Source organism: Rattus norvegicus, chromosome 17 (assembly GCF_021556685.1).
Source record: "Rattus norvegicus strain SHRSP/BbbUtx chromosome 17, alternate assembly SHRSP_T2T, whole genome shotgun sequence".
Lineage (NCBI taxonomy): Eukaryota > Metazoa > Chordata > Mammalia > Rodentia > Muridae > Rattus > Rattus norvegicus.
Genome location: NC_141550.1, coordinates 6,306,621 through 6,325,000, shown reverse-complemented (window position 1 = coordinate 6,325,000; position 18,380 = coordinate 6,306,621). Strand labels below are relative to the sequence as shown.

At 45.7% G+C, this 18,380-nt stretch overlaps 1 protein-coding gene across 6 annotated transcripts in view; it reads right to left on the bottom strand.

Moving 5' to 3' along the window:
• Kif27 (kinesin family member 27) overlaps nt 1-16,959 on the bottom strand; it is a 73,859-nt gene extending 56,900 nt beyond the window's left edge. For 3 of the 6 annotated variants that reach the window (XR_015640633.1, XM_087589772.1, NM_001439824.1), the window contains 5 exon segments: nt 16,761-16,959; nt 11,758-12,141; nt 8,144-8,344; nt 5,988-6,946; nt 759-902 (listed from right to left, as the gene is read on the bottom strand). Coding sequence is in view for 4 of the 6 variants with exons in the window: in XM_087589772.1 (XP_087445898.1) it covers nt 759-902; nt 5,988-6,946; nt 8,144-8,344; nt 11,758-12,055 (1,602 nt within the window). In the remaining 2 variants the exon portion in view is untranslated. 6 annotated transcript variants of the gene reach the window in all.
• Between the last annotated feature and the right edge of the window lie 1,421 nt (nt 16,960-18,380).

The following is an 18,380-nucleotide window of genomic DNA, read 5'->3' as shown; positions in this document are numbered from 1 at the left end:
TCCCTTTGTAGACCAGGCTTGCCTCTGATTCATAGGGATCACCAGGACTCCTGAGTGCTGGGATTGAAGGTGTGCACCACCATACTTGGCCTTAGGCAAAACAAAATTAGAATGTAGGCATATCTGGGTTACTCATAGGAACTCTAACATAGAAAATTGGAAAGACTTAACTAAAATAGGAGAGCAAATCACTTGTGTAGTATAAGAGGATAATCTGTAGTAAATTATAAAAGTTTAAATGTTTCCAGAGGGGGTGAAAGGTGCAGGATAGTGCACACCTTTAATAGCAGCAGAGGCAGGCAGATCTCTGAGTTCAAGGCCAGCCTGGACTACAGAGCTAATTCCAGAACAGCCAGAGCTACACAGAGAAATCCTGTCTTGAATCTTAAAAACCCCTAAAGAAGTTTAAATTCTATGGCTATCTTCCAATTGTCTTGGGGTTTGGGTGAGGCGTTCACCGCTCTACCTGCCTTCAGTTCTAAATACCACACTGCCTTGCACCTTGACAAAAATGAATGGAAAAGTCTGAAGATAACTAATGCACGATTTGTAAATCAAGTCCCTAGATATTTTGTCTGTTTTTAAACCCTAAACCTTAAGGGGAAGCCATCTTTGAGGTCTGTTTGATTTCTGTTTCACAGACAGAAAATGCAAACACACACCAGAGGAATTGGGCTGCCAGTGTCCGGAGCTGTCCATCTGCAGGGCGCCATTGTAAAGCACCAGCTCATGGTCTGAGCGGCGTGCACTGGCCTTACCTGCAATCGATTCACTTTCTGTGCTTCTTTCAAAGACACAGCGTGCCCTTTGCTCTCCTGCGCCATCAGCTGCATTTGCCTCCTGAGCTCCTCCAGCTCGAGCTCCTTCTGCGTGAAAACCACTTGGTCAGCGGCCAGAGCACACTGGGGAGGAAAGGAGGCGGAGCTCAGCAACGTCGGGGAGTACTCCAGAGAGGCATAAAGTCTGGCGACAGCTTGACAACACTGTCTTACCTTTTCACTTGATCTTACCCAGACTCTTTTTGAGACAGGGAGAATAGAGGTGCCCATCACTGTGACTCCATGAGAATTAATTCCAAGTGCAAAGGGAACCATTCCATGGGAACAGAAACAAGGAAGCGCCTGGAACATCAGCATTCATCTGTCTTCTTCCTGACTAAGGTGCAACTGACCAGTAGCCTCACCCCTGCCACATGGCTACGCTGTACCCTCAAACCTTTGAGCCAAAATGAATCATTCTCTCTTTGGACTGCTCTGGCAGGTATTTTGTTCCAGCAACAAGAAGACTACCTAACAGAAGTAACAGGTACTAAGAAATGGGATGAACATCTTAGTACCAATTACTGCGCTAGACCTCGTCCCATGACCTAGTTTGCCAGGGGATTGAGGAAGAGCTTGGAAAACTAAGGTAGAAAACCCTAGAAGGCTGAACTTAGAGCTTAATGGGCCATCAGGCAGCAGTTTTGTAGACCAGAAGGCTGAAGAAATGTGGACCCAGACAAGTGGAGACCCCGCTTATGAGGTTTCACAGGGAAACAAAGGCTCTAATGGGAACTGTTACAAGCTGACAAAAATGCAGGCTGTATTCTGTCCGTGGGGACTTGAGTGGGGCTGAATTCAAAGCAATGGACTAATAGGTTTAGTGAAGAAAACGTCAAAGCAGGATCGCATCCAGGCTATGGCACAGTTCCCCCTCCTTACTCTCATCCAGATCTACAGTGAGAGAGAAAGCAACGAGCAGAGCACACCCTTGTTGGAAAACTAAACCGCTTGGCAGGGAAAGACATGAGTGAAAGCTGTAGGCGAGGGGGCTGTACCATCAGCAACAGTGCTTGGCACTAGGCCAAGAGGAAAGTGCCTTGATGCCACAACTCTACCTAAGAGAGGCTCCTGTCTTCTGAGAATGGAAATTTATTTGGAAGAAGAGAGCCTACACTGAGACTGCTGCTCAAGGGGATCCCTGCTGAAAACAAGTGCCTAGGAAAGGTTTCATCATGGTCAGTCCCAGAGGCAAACACAAAGGAGCCAGGCTACCCCGTGAGCAGCAGCAGGACTTGGCATCACCACCCAGGAGACACTGGTCGAATGGGCCTGACACACACAGGAAGGACTAAGGGAGTCATGAAGGCTTGTGTCAAGGTTTTAGAACGCCACCGAGGCCAGCCAATGTATAGCACCATCAGACTCCCTGCAAGGGATCCCTGAGGGGCCAGTAGCTAGACTGGTGACAGCAAAGCTAAGTTGTAGTGGATCCTGGAATGGACACTGATTAAGGAAAGCTGCAGGTCGGGGGCTGGAGAGATGGCTCAGCAGTTAAGAGCACCGACTGCTCTTCCAGAGGTCCTGAGTTTCAGTCTTGCTTTGGTCCCATTTCCTGTCCCTGAGCAGTTTCTCCCTTCTATAAATACTGAAATTGTAGGAGCTCACAGTTAAGAAATTAAGTCTAAGAAGATACCTCAGACTTTCGAGCAATGTTGGAACTGCTGGACTGTGGGGCTGTCTAGAGAGAACTAAATACATTTGTATTGTGAGATGAAGATGAGACCTAGACACAGGGATGAGATGCTAAAATAATGGATGTCAAGCTGGTAAGAGTGGATGTGATGGTTGAGTTTCATTGTTCTACTAAGCTGTTCCCAGGGCTGGAGATCACAGCCACGGCTTCACCAGTCACAGGCAGGTGCCCTACCCCTAGGCTGTCTTCACTGTCCATGTTCTGAAAGGTCTACTGGGAAATTTCAAACTTTAAAAGTGAAAACACACTCAATTTAAAGACATTAAGAGGAGTTCTTATTTGTTTGCTTGTTTTTGGACAGGGCTCCATTTGCAGCCATGGATCCTCCTGCCTCAGCCTCCTAAGTGCGGGAATGGCAGGCATGTGCTACCACATGTCCAGTGGGAAATGGTCTCCTCCTGGTACATGTATAAAGGTATTTTGCTAAAACCTGTAACTAAAAGGATTGTGTTTTAAATCATGTTTTCCTACTGGAAAAAAAATGGGCACAGTGGCACAGGATAGTATGTACCCATACTGTCCTGGAACTCACTGTGCATGCAGGCTGGCCTGGAGTTCATGATCCTCCTACTTCTACCTCCCAAGTGTGAGATGACAGGATGCACCAGCTCCTTCTGTTTCCTTCCTTCCTTCCTTCCTTCCTTCCTTCCTTCCTTCCTTCTATTTATTTTAGTGTGCACCGATGTTTTGCCTGTATGCATGTCTAGAACTGGAGCTCTCCATAGAGAGTCCAAGGCTACCTTGTGCTGTTTGAAACCTTTCTGTGGGAAAAACAAAAACATGGTTGGAGAGAGATGACTCCATGGTTTAAGAGCACTGGCTGCGCTCTAAAGGACATGGGTTCCATCCCCAGCTTCCAGGCAGCTTCAGTTCCAGGGGATTTGATGCCTTTTCACTTCTGTGGGTATCACACATATATACATGCAGGCAAAACACCCCATATATAAAAGGGTAAACCATTAAGTCAAAGAAAAACAACAACAACAAAGGTAAAAGGCAAACAGCAATGCCATAGAAGTGGGCGCTGTCACGTAAGGGACAGCTGAAGGTCCTCACGGGGCTCTGCTTGCAGACTCCACATAAGCAGACCTAATTCACTTTGCTCTCTACCAGCCCTGTACACAGTCTTCACCTAAATAAGGGGGTGATGCGGCTTAAGGGTGAAGCACACCTCTAAGCCTGGTGATGGGAGTTCAGTCCCTGGGACCTAATGGTGGAAGGGGAGAACCGATTCCTGCAAGTTGTCCTCTGACCTCTATACACGTGCATGTGCAACACAACACAGGTAAATCTAATTTCTCTAAATGTAAGGATGTAATTTCCCACTAATATGTATGTAGTGTGTGTACATGTGCACATCCACATTATTATGTATGTAGTATGTATACATGTGCACATCCACATTATTATGTATGTAGTATGTGTACATGTGCAATTCCACATTATTATGTATGTAGTGTGTATACATGTACAATTCCACATCATTTAAAGATCAGGTATGCAGACAGCTATGTGACACATGCCTTTAATCTCAGCAAACAATAAAATCCCCCCAAATAAAGAATACATAAATATAATTGTATATCCACTTGTGTAAGTGTATAGTGCAAACTCAAAGGATAAGGTTGTCTTCTTCCGAGGACCACGGTGGTGTCCCAGGGATGTGACTCATTGGGCAGAGGGCCGGCCTAGTATGCATTGCCCTGAGTTTGACTTCCAGCACTACATTCAACTGGGTGTGGTTGTTGTACTCATACAATCTCAGCGCTGGGAGGTAGAAAGAGAAGATGAGAAGTTGAAGACCAACCTTGGCTATATAACTAGTTAGAGGCCAACCTGGGCTACATGAAATCCTGTCTCAAACAACAACAACAAACACAAAACCCAGAGACCCATAGGCCAGACGTGGTGGTCATACCTGTGAACCTAGCTCTTGGAAGACTGAGGCAGAAGGTCACTCAAAGTTCTGGAAATGACTGAAATAGTGAGGGGGTTCTGCTAGTCTGCACCGCCATATGAGGCTGTGAGGACAGAGGAAGAGGAAGAAGAAGGAAAAGGAGGTGGGAGAAAGGGAGGGAGAGAGACAGAGAGGAGAGAGAGGAGCGGGGGGGGGGAGGCGCCCTGGGATTCAGCTTGCACCCGCATACACACAGAAGAAGAAAACTCGGTGTAGTAGAACTTACTCTGTTTGTAAAATGTGTCTTTGATCCTCTAAATTGCTATGAAAGTTCACGAGGTTCTATTTAATAAATATGCCTTAAAAGAACAAATCTGAGAAAGAATAGGAAATGAGACACAGACATTCTAAGAAGAAAGGCAAGTGAGATTTTTATATACTGATTTCCTTTTTTGTTTTTTTTTAAAGACAGAATTAGATCTCACTGTATAGACCAGGATGGCCTAGATCCCACTGTATAGACCAGGATGGCCTAGATCTCACTGTATAGACCAGGATGGCCTAGATCTCACAGAAGTTGACCAGCTTCTGACTCCCTAATGGTAGGATTAAAGAAATGTACCAACATGCACCTGGTTTTTCTACAGTTCTTAAGAGAAAGCCCATTCTCAAAAGCTGTCCTCGGGGGGCTGGAGAGATGGCTCAGCGGTTAGGAGCACTGTCTGCTCTTCCAGAGGTCCTGAGTTCAATTCCCAGCAACCACGTGGTGGCTCACAACCATCTGTAATCAGGTCTGGTGCCCTCTTCTGGCCTGCAGGCATACATGCAGGCAGAAAGCTGCATGATGTATACATAATAAATAAATAAATGTTTAAAAAAAAAGCTGTCGTCCGGCCGCTGCAGACACATGCCTATACTTCTCACGAGCCATTCACGCTCCACCCACACAGACAGAAAGAAACATTTTTAAAACTTTAGAACTTTGGAAATTCCAAAGGAACTTTTAGAATGTACTTGTCCAAATGAACATAGCCCTTAAACGAGTTCTATCTATGAGCCAGGGATGAGAGCTCACACCCACAACTCCAACACTTAGGAAGCAGAGGCAAGAGGACTGACTGCCCTGAGTTCAAGGCCAGCCTAAGCACATACTGAGTTCCAGATCAGCCTAAACAATAGAATAAGATCTTACTTTAATGCAGACAAAATAGATCGGGGATGTGTCTCAGAAAGCTGAGTACTTGCCTAGTATATGAAGGTCATGGGTTTAATCCCATTGTCAATGGAGTCGGAAGGGAGTTCTTAGTCAGGTAGGAGCATACCCTCCTATAATCACAGCACACAAGAAACAAAGGGAAGAGTCCAGCCTGGCTGGTCTACACACAGAGCTCCAGCCTAGTTACATAGCAAGACACACTGTTAAAAATGTAGTAATTAGGGGTTGAGGATTTAGCTCAGTGGTAGAGCGCTTGCCTAGCAAGCTCAAGGCCCTGGATTCGGTCCCCAGCTCTGAAAAAAAGGAAAGAAAAGAAAAGAAAAGAAAAAACGTAGTAATTAATTATTAATGTCTTAGTACCTGGTATTTCTTAAGTTCTCTCTTCAGCTGGAGGACTGTCACATGCTGGGGTCCTTCTTCCAGGTTCCCAATACTCTGGTTTCCTGGTAAAGGGGTGAGGACAGCCTTCCTGACTTCCTGAGTTCTGCTAAACCACTGCTGCAGCTTGTGCTGCTGTTTCTGGTTCAGCCTAACAGCATCTTTTAAGTCCACTAGGAAGGCAAAGGCTTGCTCTATGCAGTCCTGGTAGCCCAAACATTCCTCCTGGAGCTGGGCTATCTGTTCCTCCAGAGAGTGGATTCGATTCTGGTCAGGAACATTCTCTGAAGCTGTCTGGCTCGTTTGACTGATACTGGCCTGATGGCTCTGCAAAGCTTCTCGAAGCAACTTAATCTCAAATTCCATTTCATCCATTCGGTCTGCCTGGGGGCTGAAGTTTAAAGTAGGTTTGTTTCTAATGTTCCGTGCTCTGTTGGCATATTTGAGAGAATTTAAGGACTCGTCAAAGTCCGAGGAGGACGGGCTGACACAGGTGATCATGACAGTCTTGGCACTGCCTCCCAGGGAGTCTTTCAGAAGCCGGGTAATCTTCGCATCCCTATACGGGACATGGGAGCTCTTCCTGCGTGGGTCCCCAAGGGCACTTATTACATTCCCTAGAGCAAGCAGCCCACTGTTGATCTGAATGGACTCTTTGAATCGCTCGCCAGTATTCCCGGTCTTGGTCACTCTTTCTGACCCAGCCAAATCCACAAAGTGGAATTTGGAGACAATATGCCGATGTGAGCACCACTCTCCGTCTTCAGTGGCCTCTGCACTTTTCCCGACTTGGCACACACTTATTGTGAAAATCGCGTGGGACCTGCTGGAGTGCTCGTTCATCTGGGTGGTGCCTGTGTGCCTGGCCGCATTCCCTACCTGCAGCAGGCCCATCACATCCTCCACGCTGTCGACCTGGCACTCCTTGGCCCCAACAATCACTTAAGACACAAAGTTTTAAAACCAAATTTTCATCAAAATTCAGTACAATTAAATTAATCATACAATTACCCTTTGCTAAGCAACCCAAAAAGCAGTAATGACAGGGACCCCAGTGGAGGAGTTAGAGAAAGAACTGAAGGAGCTGAAGGGGTTTGCAACCCCATAGGAAGAACAACAATATCAATGGAGCAGACCCCCCCAGAGCTCCCAGGGACTCAACCACCAACCACAGAGCACACATGGAGGACCTATGGCTGCAGCTGCATATGCAGCAGAGGATGGGCCTTGTCAGGCATCAATGGGAAGAGAGGCCCTTGGTCCTGTGGAAGCTCAATGAACTAGGGTAGGGGAATGCTAGGTGGTAAGGCGGGAGAGGGTGGGCCGGTGGGAGAGCGCTCTCATAGAAGCAGGCGGAGGAGGAAGGGGTTGAGGGTTTGTGGAGGGGAAAGTGGGAAGGGGGATAACATTTTAAATGTAAATAAATAAAATAACCAATAAAAAATGAAAAATAAAATAAAAGGCAGGAATATTTCAAATGACACTAACATCAATATCATTAAATAATTCAGAAAAGCTCCACAGAAATTATTTTTAAAAATAGGATGCAAATTTAAACTCTAAAAGATGTGTTTTATTTGTTAAGATCCAATTCTTCCTTTTGGTCAAACATCATAATGAATTCTTCAGAATGAACGACATTCAAAAGTTCTGGAGCTGGATGGAGCTGTGGAGCTCAGAGGGAGAGCATGTGAGGCCCCGGGCTTGAGCGCAGAACCAAGAAAAACTAAACAAAACAAAACAGAAAGAGCCCTGTGCTTCCAGACTCTGATTTGTAATTATTCTAAGAAAACAGGAACCATGCCTGGTAGTACAAACCTGTGCTCCACTCCACTCACGAGGCTAAGGCAGGAGGATTAAGAGTTCAAAGCCAGCCTTGGGAAGAGTGAGTTAAAGGCCAGTACAGGCAATCTATAATGAGACTCTGTCCCCAGATCTTTTAAAATTAGGAACAAAAAGGGAAGCTGTGCATTGACCTCAGCGGCACAGCACTTTCCTAGCACTGGATGGCTTTCCAGCAAGACAAGAATGGGAATACAAAGTAAAAGCACGTTCAGCGCGCAGGCCCGTTATTCTTGGCGTCCTGATGGGCCCTGGCTGTTAATGAACACACTGCCCAGCTCCCTGAGCTACTTCACCTGTGTTCCCCTTCTCATCTTCTCGGATGTGAAGGTCCTTCATGGATGTCTCCAGCTCTAGGAGATCTCTTAGGTCTTCCTTATACACTTCTATATACGACACTTTGATTTTAAAGTCAATGTTAGGATTTCCAGAGATGCTCTGAAATATTTCTTGGATGGCGCGAGGAATGATGCCCTTTTGACCGTCCACAACTGATGCTGGGAATTCAGAAACAGAAAGCATCTGAGTCTTAGAATAAAGCAAGGCTACAATTTGGAATTTATGCTTAATATATTTTCTTACGGGGTTGGGGATTTAGCTCAGTGGTAGAGCGCTTGCCTAGGAAGCGCAAGGCCCTGGGTTTGGTCCCCAACTCTGAAAAAAAAATTAAAAAAAATTTATTTTCTTACATTTCTATTATAAGAATTGTAAAACTGGACAGGCATGTGGCAGATGCCTTTACTTCTAGCACTCAAGAGACAGAGGCAGCCTGATGGTCTACACACTGAGTTCCAGCCCAGGTTATATAGCAAGACGGAGTCTTGGAAAGTATTTAATTGAATTTAGCCAGGGATAAACCACAACTATAAAATCCAGAGGCAAGAGGCTGGGAGCATGGTTCATCAGGTCAGAGCCACAAGGAGAAAGCAGTAACATTATGGTCTGAAATTCTACAAATCAGTGAAGGACGGTCCTCAATACTGTCTTCTGCTGAAGTATGAATGGAGAGACCACTTCAGAGGCTCCTGTGGTAGCCTGGTAATTGGGGGATTTGGAAGGTAAATTAAACAGGTCCTGATATGGAACCAGGATGGAACCTGTATTTATGTTGAGAAGCCATTAAGGTTTTCTGTCAATTGCGTGTGACACCACACACCTATAACCTTCCAGTTTAGAAGCAGAGGCAGGACTACTAAGAGTTTAAGGCCAGCCAAAGCTACAAAGTAAGGCCTTATCATGCAGGGGTGGGGAGTTGGGGAGCAAATGAAAGGACAGAGGAAATGGAGAGACAGTTTATTGGTTAAAAGTGTTTGTTGCGGGGTTGGGGATTTAGCTCAGTGGTAGAGCGTCCCCAGCTCCGAAAAAAAGAAAAAAAAGTGTTAGCTGCTCTTCCAAAGGATCAGTTGCCAGTATGGTGGTTCATTTGTAACTCTAAGTCTCAGGGGATCCAATACCCTCTTCTGGTCTTCACTGGCACCAGGTACACATGTACACACTCACACACGCAGGCAACACATTCACACATACAAATACTCTTCTTAAAACCACACTGAAATTCTGATACATTGGATGTGACATATGAGAGAATGCACTGGTCAAGATGACTGCAGGGCTCGAGTCACCATAGCTGCACTGGTGACTGTTCTAGTTGGTTGGCGGAAAAGACAGTACATGTTTCTAACCTACCAAGACAATCAAGCCATTGGATCTGTGTCTTCAGAGCTTTAACGGTTATCTGCACTGAGGGAAATGACTGAAAGTCATTTGTGTACACACAGCATGTAATGCACAGAGGCTGGCTGTGACCACTAAGAACGAGAGATTTTATAAGACAAAGGTGTGTGGGGAGAGCCAACGCCTGATCTCCAAAGCACTTCACGGATTAATTCACCTGCCAGAGCATGCGCAGAGGGACAAGCATAGTGGAGAAGGGCCAAGAGTGGGGTCAGTACATTGTCCGTGTGGACAATGTGCTAATGGTCCAGTAAGAAACAAGAACTGACTGCTGCTCTTAGCAGAGTGATGACTTTAAGATTATCTCAAAAGACCAATCTCAATGGCTGTCGGAATAGATGACTAAGACTGAGTCGGGGAGGGGATGGACAAAGTCCCTGAGGACGGTTTCAGATCCTAATGGACATTAATTTAAAAATCAGTTTCCAGGGTCTGGAGAATGTTTGCTGATGTGCGTGGAGCTCTGGATCTGAGCCCTAGCACGGACTGGACACGGATTGGACACGGCGGTGCACATCTGCACCTTTGCCCCAGGAGGGGGGGAAGAAGATCAAACATTCAAAGTCCTCCTCAAGCACCCTGAAAGTTGTCCTCTGATCCCAATAACAAATAAACAAAACATGAGGATATGCAGAGGCATAGTTTTCTATAAAGAACTATAACAACATAGGTTATCCCTCAAACTGACAAGTTACATACAATTAAAATCTATATCATACAGCTAAGGAAACAATCACTTGAGTGAACAGAGTACAGGATCAATTATACAGCACACAGGTATTCCTACCTAGAATACACAAAGAGCTTCAGAAACGATCCCATCAGTGAGTGGACTGATGAACAGAATAGACAGTCACAAAAGAAGCCCTGCTAGAACAGCAGTCATTGAGAGACAACGAATGCTGGCAAGGATGAGACCACAGAGACCTGCCTGTGCCTGCGGTGGGGTGCAAACGAGTGCAAACACCATGGAGATGAGAAACGTGCACAGCCCATGAGAAGCAGACCAGACCTGCCAATGACTCAGAGATACCAACCGCCTCTGCGTACTTAACCCCCAGTTGATTCCAGGTCAGCACACACCAGAGACTCTTGCATGGGGGCCGCTGCAGCACTGTTTACAACAGCTAAGTTATGGAATCAACCCAGGTATCCATCATAGAGCAATGGATGATGAACACGTGGTTTACACACTGTGTTTTATATGCAAATAGACAAACTGTCATATATGTATAGAAGACATCAAAGGAGAAGTGCAACTGTCAGGGGACAAAGAAGATTGATCAGAAGAAAGAGGAGAGAGAGAGGAAGGTAGAGGGGTGTCAGGAAAATACACTCAAATTATATTATATACTTATAAGAAAATAGTCTGTATCTCAGCACAATAAAATCAAATTAATATTAAAAAGAAACACAATGGCCAATAAATGTTTGAAAAAGCCCCCAGCATCTTTCCCATCAGTGAAATACAACTAAGAGCCTCTGGAGTGGGCATGTTGCTGCTGCACACTGGAGTCCCAGCACTCAGGAGGCAGAGGCAGGGGGATCTCTGTGAGTCAGAAGCCACCTAGGGTTGCACACTGAGACTCTACCTTTAAAACTGTGGGGGTTGGAGATGGCTCAACAGTTAGGGGCATGAACTGGTATTGGGAAAGATTCAGGTTTGAGTCACAGCACCCCATGGCAGCTCTCAACCACCTACAACTCCGGTCTCAGAGGAGCAATGCCCTCTTTTGGCCTCCATGGGCTCCTGCACACATGTGCGTACATGCAAGCAGCCAAGCGGGCGGGCAGAAGCAAGCGGGTGGCCGCAAGCGGGCGGGCGGGCTTTCAAGGACCACTTGAGCTAAGGAGTAAGACTGAGGTCAGCATAGGCAACTGAGTAACTCTTTCCCTTGAAACAAACAGAAAAAGAAGGCTAGTGATGTAGCCCAGTACTGTGGTGCTTAGCCAGCAACCTAGTTCTATTTCCAATACCATAGAAACAAAACGAAATTTAAAATGTGGAGGTCTATGATGGGCTCACACAATGGTCAGAGGCCTACACCAGTGTTTGCCTCAGCTCAATCGGGAGACAAGGCAAAGCCAAGTAAAGCACAGCAGCAGACCAGTGCTCAGCCATCAAAGAGAAAATCTTGATTCATGCTATACAATGCTGAGAGTCTGAAACTCTTACCGACATGGCCTCCTCCAATGGTGTATGTCTTCCCAGATCCAGTTTGTCCATATGCAAAAACAGTTGCGTTGTAGCCTTCTATGAGGGACAGCACGAGGGGCTTGATGCATGTGCTATAAACTTCATCTTGAGTGGAGTTTTTGCCAAAAACAAAGTCAAAAGTAAAAACTCTATCTCTCCCAATGATAATCTGCTGGGTTTTGGGAATGTCCCGCACACACACTTGATGATTGTGTAGGACTTCTTTGCAGAGCAGAGGTCGGATGCGGACAGCGACTTTTATTGGTATTTCTTCCATGGCAGTTTGGATTTCACCGAAAAGATTACGCACTTAGTGTTCAATAACAGTGTGAGAAACATCCATTTTATGTAAGATCTGGACTCCTGCACATCAAAATAAAAGGTATCGTTTAATTACTGGCTCCATTAATGCAATAACAGCCATTCATGTTTCAAAGCAAAGTCATTTAGAACAGATTCTTTACCAGTACAAATTATATCACAAAGAGTTGATCTGACTTGTAAAATGCTTAAGTAACTTAATGATGAAAAGAATCAGCATTTAGGTTTGCTTCGAAGTAGTTGAGGGTGCTGGGAACCATGAACTGGTTAATTATAAAGTTAAGAGATAAAAACCCATGATTCTGCTGTGTATTCTAAAGTGGTGATGCTTCCTAGTTCGTTAATTTAAATAATGAACAATTACACAGTTAGGAGATCCAGGTGAGGGAATAACTGAGGGGTTATAAGCATGTTAAAAGTAAATACTTGGGGGTTGGGGATTTAGCTCAGTGGTAGAGTGCTTGCCTAGCAAGCGCAAGGCCCTGGGTTCGGTCCCCAGCTCTGAAAAAAAAGAAAAAGAAAAAAAAAAAAGTAAATACTTGGGAAGGTATTGAGAGGGCTCAGTGGTTAAGAGCACTGGCTGTTCTTCCAGAGAACCTGGTTCAGTCCCCTGTACCCACATCAGGCAACTCACGTTCCTGCACTCACCTGATAAACATAAACTTATGCAGGCACACACATATCACATAATAACTTATGCAGGCACACACATACATAGAATAACTTATGCAGGCACACACATATCACAGAATAACTTATGCAGGCACACACATATCACATAATAACTTATGCAGGCACACACATATACACATATACACATATACACGTATACACATAATAACTTATGCAGGCACACACATATACACATATACACATATACACAGAATAACTTATGCAGGCACGCACATATACACATAATAACTTATGCAGGCACACACATATACACATATACACATATGCACAGAATAACTTATGCAGGCACACACATATACACATAATAACTTATGCAGGCACACACATATACACATAATAACTTATGCAGGCACACACATATACACATATACACATATACACGAATACACATAATAACTTATGCAGGCACACACATATACACATATACACATATACACATATACACAGAATAACTTATGCAGGCACACACATATCACAGAATAACTTATGCAGGCACACACATATCACAGAATAACTTATGCAGGCACATACATATCACAGAATAACTTATGCAGGCACACACATATACACATAACACATGAATAAATGTTAGCCTGGTGGCAGGGGCACACACCTTTAATCCCAGCACTTGAGAGGCAGAGACAGATGGGTCTCAGAGTTCGAGGTCAGCCTGGTCTACATGGTGAGTTCCAGTATAGCAAGAGCTACACAGAGGAACCCTGTCTTTAAAAACAGAAAGAAAGAAAGAAAGAAAGAAAGAAAGAAAGAAAGAGAGAGAGAGAGAAAGAAATAAAGGGAGGGAAGAAGGAAGAAGAAAGAAAGAGATGGAGGAAGAAAATTTATAAATAAATAAATTTAAAGTAAATTATTTGTATTATATTTGAAGGTATTAAAAATAGTATTTCGGGGTTGGGGATTTAGCTCAGTGGTAGAGCGCTTGCCTAGCAAGTGCAAGGCCCTGGGTTCGGTCCTCAGCTCCGGAAAAAAAAAATAGCATTTCATATCACAAACATCAGAATTAAACAATGAAATTTCTGTGTCAGTAAAATTTAAAACAGTTAGGTTAAAAGCATCAAAACTACAGGCTATAGAAATGGCTCATGGACTGGAGAGATGGCTCAGTGGTTAAGAGCACTGACTGCTCTTCCGGAGGTCTTGAGTTCAATTCCCAGCAACCACATGGTGGCTCACAACCATATGAGATCATATGCCATCTTCTGGTGCATCTGAAGACAGTGACAGTGTATTCATCACATATATAAAATAAGTAAATAAATACAACCATAAAAATAAAGAAAAGAAATGGCTCAGCAGGTAGTGTGTTCACCACACAAGCCCTGGAAAGCATGTAGTGGAAAGAGAAAAACACTTCCACAAAGTCGTCCTCTGACGTCCACACGTGCTCCATTACTCACTCCCAAGCCCAAGGCAAGCAGTTAACTGAAAGTCAACACAAACAGGTAGATGGTGTTTTCCACTTCTAAACATTGCCTTTGCTTCTTTTCCTGCACTGTGATTAGAACAGCCCAACAAAAAGCAACTGGCCCTGTTCTATCCACAGCCAGAAGAGAGCGATCGCTGCTGCAGCTGCAGGCCTCCTACGTTTCAGATAGGCCAGGATTCCTCCCCAGGAAACCATCCTTCCTGAGACTGAGGTGGGTCTCCCAGGACAACAAAAGGGTTCAGTTTGGAAAGGTTGTTGCCAACCAAGTCTGACAACCTGAGTTTGATCCCTGAATCCACATGATGGAGGAGCAGGCTTCCACAGATGACCTCTGACCTCCATAAATGTGTACACACACACACACACACACACACACACACACACACGCACACACACACACACGCAGGGGAGGGGGGAGAGAGAGACAGAGACAGAGAGAGACAGAGAGAGACAGAGAGAGAGAACGTGTAAAAAAATATATATAAAAATATAATAAGAGTCTTCCTACACCAACTACCATGACATAATCACCTGTGGGCACCTTGGAGGCCCAGAGGTCTAGATGCTGGCATTGAGCCACAGTCACACGTATTTGGCTCCAGAATAAACTGTTTCTTATGCCTTCTCAAGGTGAAATGTTTTTGTATCAGCAGTTTCTGATGCCTTACTATGAGACCCAAAGGATGATCCAATCCTCTTTTACACAAGTCATCACCCAGTTTGGCCCTGGGGACCTCTTATACTCAGTGTTCACACAGGACCTCCTCAAGTGGATATCACTGAGTCCTTTCTGAGGCTCAGGCCTCCCTTGGTTTGGTGCACTGGTTTATCCCAGGCTGGCTGTTTAGATTTCTCTTCTGCTTCCCACAGCACTTGTTTTATGACCATGCTGAAAAGAGCCAGTGTGATGGGGAAGGTTCTTTGGAAAAGCAGGTCCTAAGATTATCACCATTGGGCAGCAAATAACACTTCCTGAACTACTTGGTACGGAAATACTGTTTGGTTCTATACAGTTTCTCACTCTGGTTTGGAACTCAGAGCAATCCTGCTGTCTCCACCTCCCCAGCCCTGCCGTTACACATCACCTAACAGCTGTGGAAATGTGACGGTGATAAATTAATATTCATCAACCTTTAAAAAACAAACAAACAAAAAAAACCCCCAAAAACCTCAGCTCCTGTAAAAATGAACAGCCAGAAGAGGTTCACCACAAAAATCCTCTATGTCACAGTACTAAATCTCAGGTCCTTTGGGCTTCAATATCCCAGAGTCAACAAACTATCTTTAATGGGGGGGGGGGGGGTGGGAGGGGTGACACGGACAGACACACAAAGCTTGGCAGTTTCAATTATTCTAATCAAATCTTTAACAATAACAAAAACAACAACAAAATGCTCATATGTATGGTAAACACTTATATCCTAAAGCACTCTTAAAAAAACAAAAAAAAAAAACCCAAAAACCCTCTGGGATGCAGTTTGCATAACAGTCATATAGATTAGATCACTTTTTTTATATCATCTCCAATAAGGCAAAAGTCACTGTCTGGGCCAATGAGATGGCTCAGCCGTAAAGGCACTTGTGGCCACAGGCCTGACAACCTGAACTCAATCTCTGGAACCCACATAGTACAGGTAAAGAACTGACAGTTGTAAGTTGTCATGTGACCTCCGCAAACTCACTCTCTCATACACACATAAAAGTTCTTATTAAAAAGGTTATGTTATGCTGAACCTAACTTCTTTGGATAAAATTGCTAATTTGAAAATACCCACTGGCCCAGGGGTGGTGATGCACGCCTTTAACCCTAGCACTCAGGAGGCAGAGTCAGGAGGATCTGAGTTCTAATTGGAGTTTGGTTTTTTGTTTTTTTTGTTTTTTGTTTTTGTTTTTGTTTTTGTTTTTTTTTGGTGAAGTTAGTGTTGACATAAGCAGTGTGGCCATATAACACAGTTAGAATTCGCCTACTGTAATCCTAAGAAGTAATATGGTGCATAAATATATAGATAATATTCAGTCCATTTTTAAAAGCCTGTATGTGACAGTTATTCTTCAGATTCAATTTAGTCCTGTGTACTGTCAGATTTTTTTTTTTAAATCAGCAGGGAAATCTGATTGGCTGGTAATATTTGAGGGGGACGGACACATTTTTTTTTTAAATGTGACCAAATGCAATGTAAGCATTGGACGTTCTGTCTTGTCATTTGCTAGGAATGGGGTCTTAAACTACCGGCTTCCCGGGAGGTGGCGGGCGTGTAAAACTTGTGGTCTGCGAGTTGTCAGTTCTCTCTCGAGAAGCGTCGCGGCAGATAACGATGCTCGCAGCATCTCACGGCTGCATTACGGAGCCTGAGTGTGAGCCTGGAAACGGGGAAACAGACCCGGGCGGGCAGCGGACACCGTCCCTCAGAGCCTCGCCGCACCGAGGCTTCCCTCGCGAAGGCAGGCACACCGCGGCGCCATCCTCACGCCGCAGCCGCGCGCCCTGCCGCCCTCCGGCCCGCGCCCAGGCCCCGGCTGCTACCTCAGGACGCCCCGCTCCGTCCGCCGCTCGCCCGCCGCGTCCGCGACCCTCAGCGGGGCCGCCGCAGGCCGGGTGCCGCCGGCTTCGCGCCCCTCGGGCCCGCGGCGCACCGACCGGCTCGGGACAGCCCAGGTCTTCGCAGGCTAGCGCCCCACGCCGCGGCCTTCCTCCGCCCTCCGCGCCCACGCCTTTTGTTGTCACCAGTTCTCACGGCAACGGCGCAGCACGCCTCCCGCCACCCCTCCGCGACCCCGCCCCCCACTGGCTCCGCCCCAAGCCGTGCCCGCCCTACGTAGGCCCAGGTTCACGCAAAACCTGCCTGCAGTCTCCGCCCCCACAAGCTCCGCCCCATGGCTCCGTCCCGCCCCAAGGCTCCGCCCTGCGGCCGCCCTTTGGTGGAGTCCCCTATCTATCCCCCTGCCCCAGGAGCCTTCTCTGAGCATCCCAGTAAACACACACAGGATGTGCGACAGCTTGACTTTCGGTACCCAGTACCACCTCAGGCAGTTCTGCTTTGAGACAGGGTCTTATGTAGCGCAGGCTACTTGAGTGCCTCTTCTTCCCACCCCCCCACCCCTGGGTCCTTATGTCTCTGGGGTCCTAGGTCCTCAGGCACCTGCCACCTCACTGCTTATATGGTGCAGGGAACTGGAACCAATCATCATGTACATAGTGATAATGCCTTTCAACTTTGACCTGTTCCATTAACAGAGATAATTTGAAAACTCAACACAGAGGCTCAAGCCTGAGACAGTCTGTGAAAAAAACAAAAACAAAAACAAAAACAAAAACAAAAAAAAACCCAAACCCTGCTGTATGACTCAATATATGTGTGTGTGTGTGCGTGTGTGTGTGCATGTGTGTGTGCACGCGTGTGTGTGTGTAATTACATAAATGAGAACAAATGTTTCACGAAACACTCGCCAGCTCTGATCCTATTCTACTCAACTTTTCTTAATGTTGACCACAACCCGAAAATCCACTTCACTGGCACGAAGGAGTGCAGTACAGTGGTTGGGCATGCGTTTAGAATACACAAGGCACAGAGTTCACTCTCCAGGACTTCTTCCTCAGACAACCAACTTCATAACTCAGTAACAGAACGCAGCCTGCAGTTTAACGTACTTCGGTGTTCAGTGGAAATCGAGCTGAAGATGAATCACATAAGACATTTCCTACACGACATCGATGGCTGCTGCTGTACCTTGGCGTCTTAGTTGGGGCTGATGTTGTGGTGAAACAGCTTGACCCAAAACACCTTGGAGAAGAAAGGAAACCTGTTTGTTTGGCTTCCTTGTCCTGAATCACAGACCCTGGAGGAAAGAAGCCCGTGAGGGAACTCAAACTCGGCAGGAACCTGAAGACAGGAGCTGATGCAGAGGGGGTGCTCCCCATGGCTTGCTCAGCCTGCTTTCTTTCAGAACCTAGGCCACGTGACCCCACCCACAGTGGTCTAGGCCCTCCCCCTCAATCACTACAGGCTTGCCTGCGGTCCAATCTTATGGAGGCATTTTTCTCAGTTGAGGTTTTCTGCTCTCCGATGACTGCAGCTTGTGTCCAGTTGACTTAAAACTAGGACCCTTTGGTTTAAATGTGCTGTTGAGAAGTGACTGGTTGTCT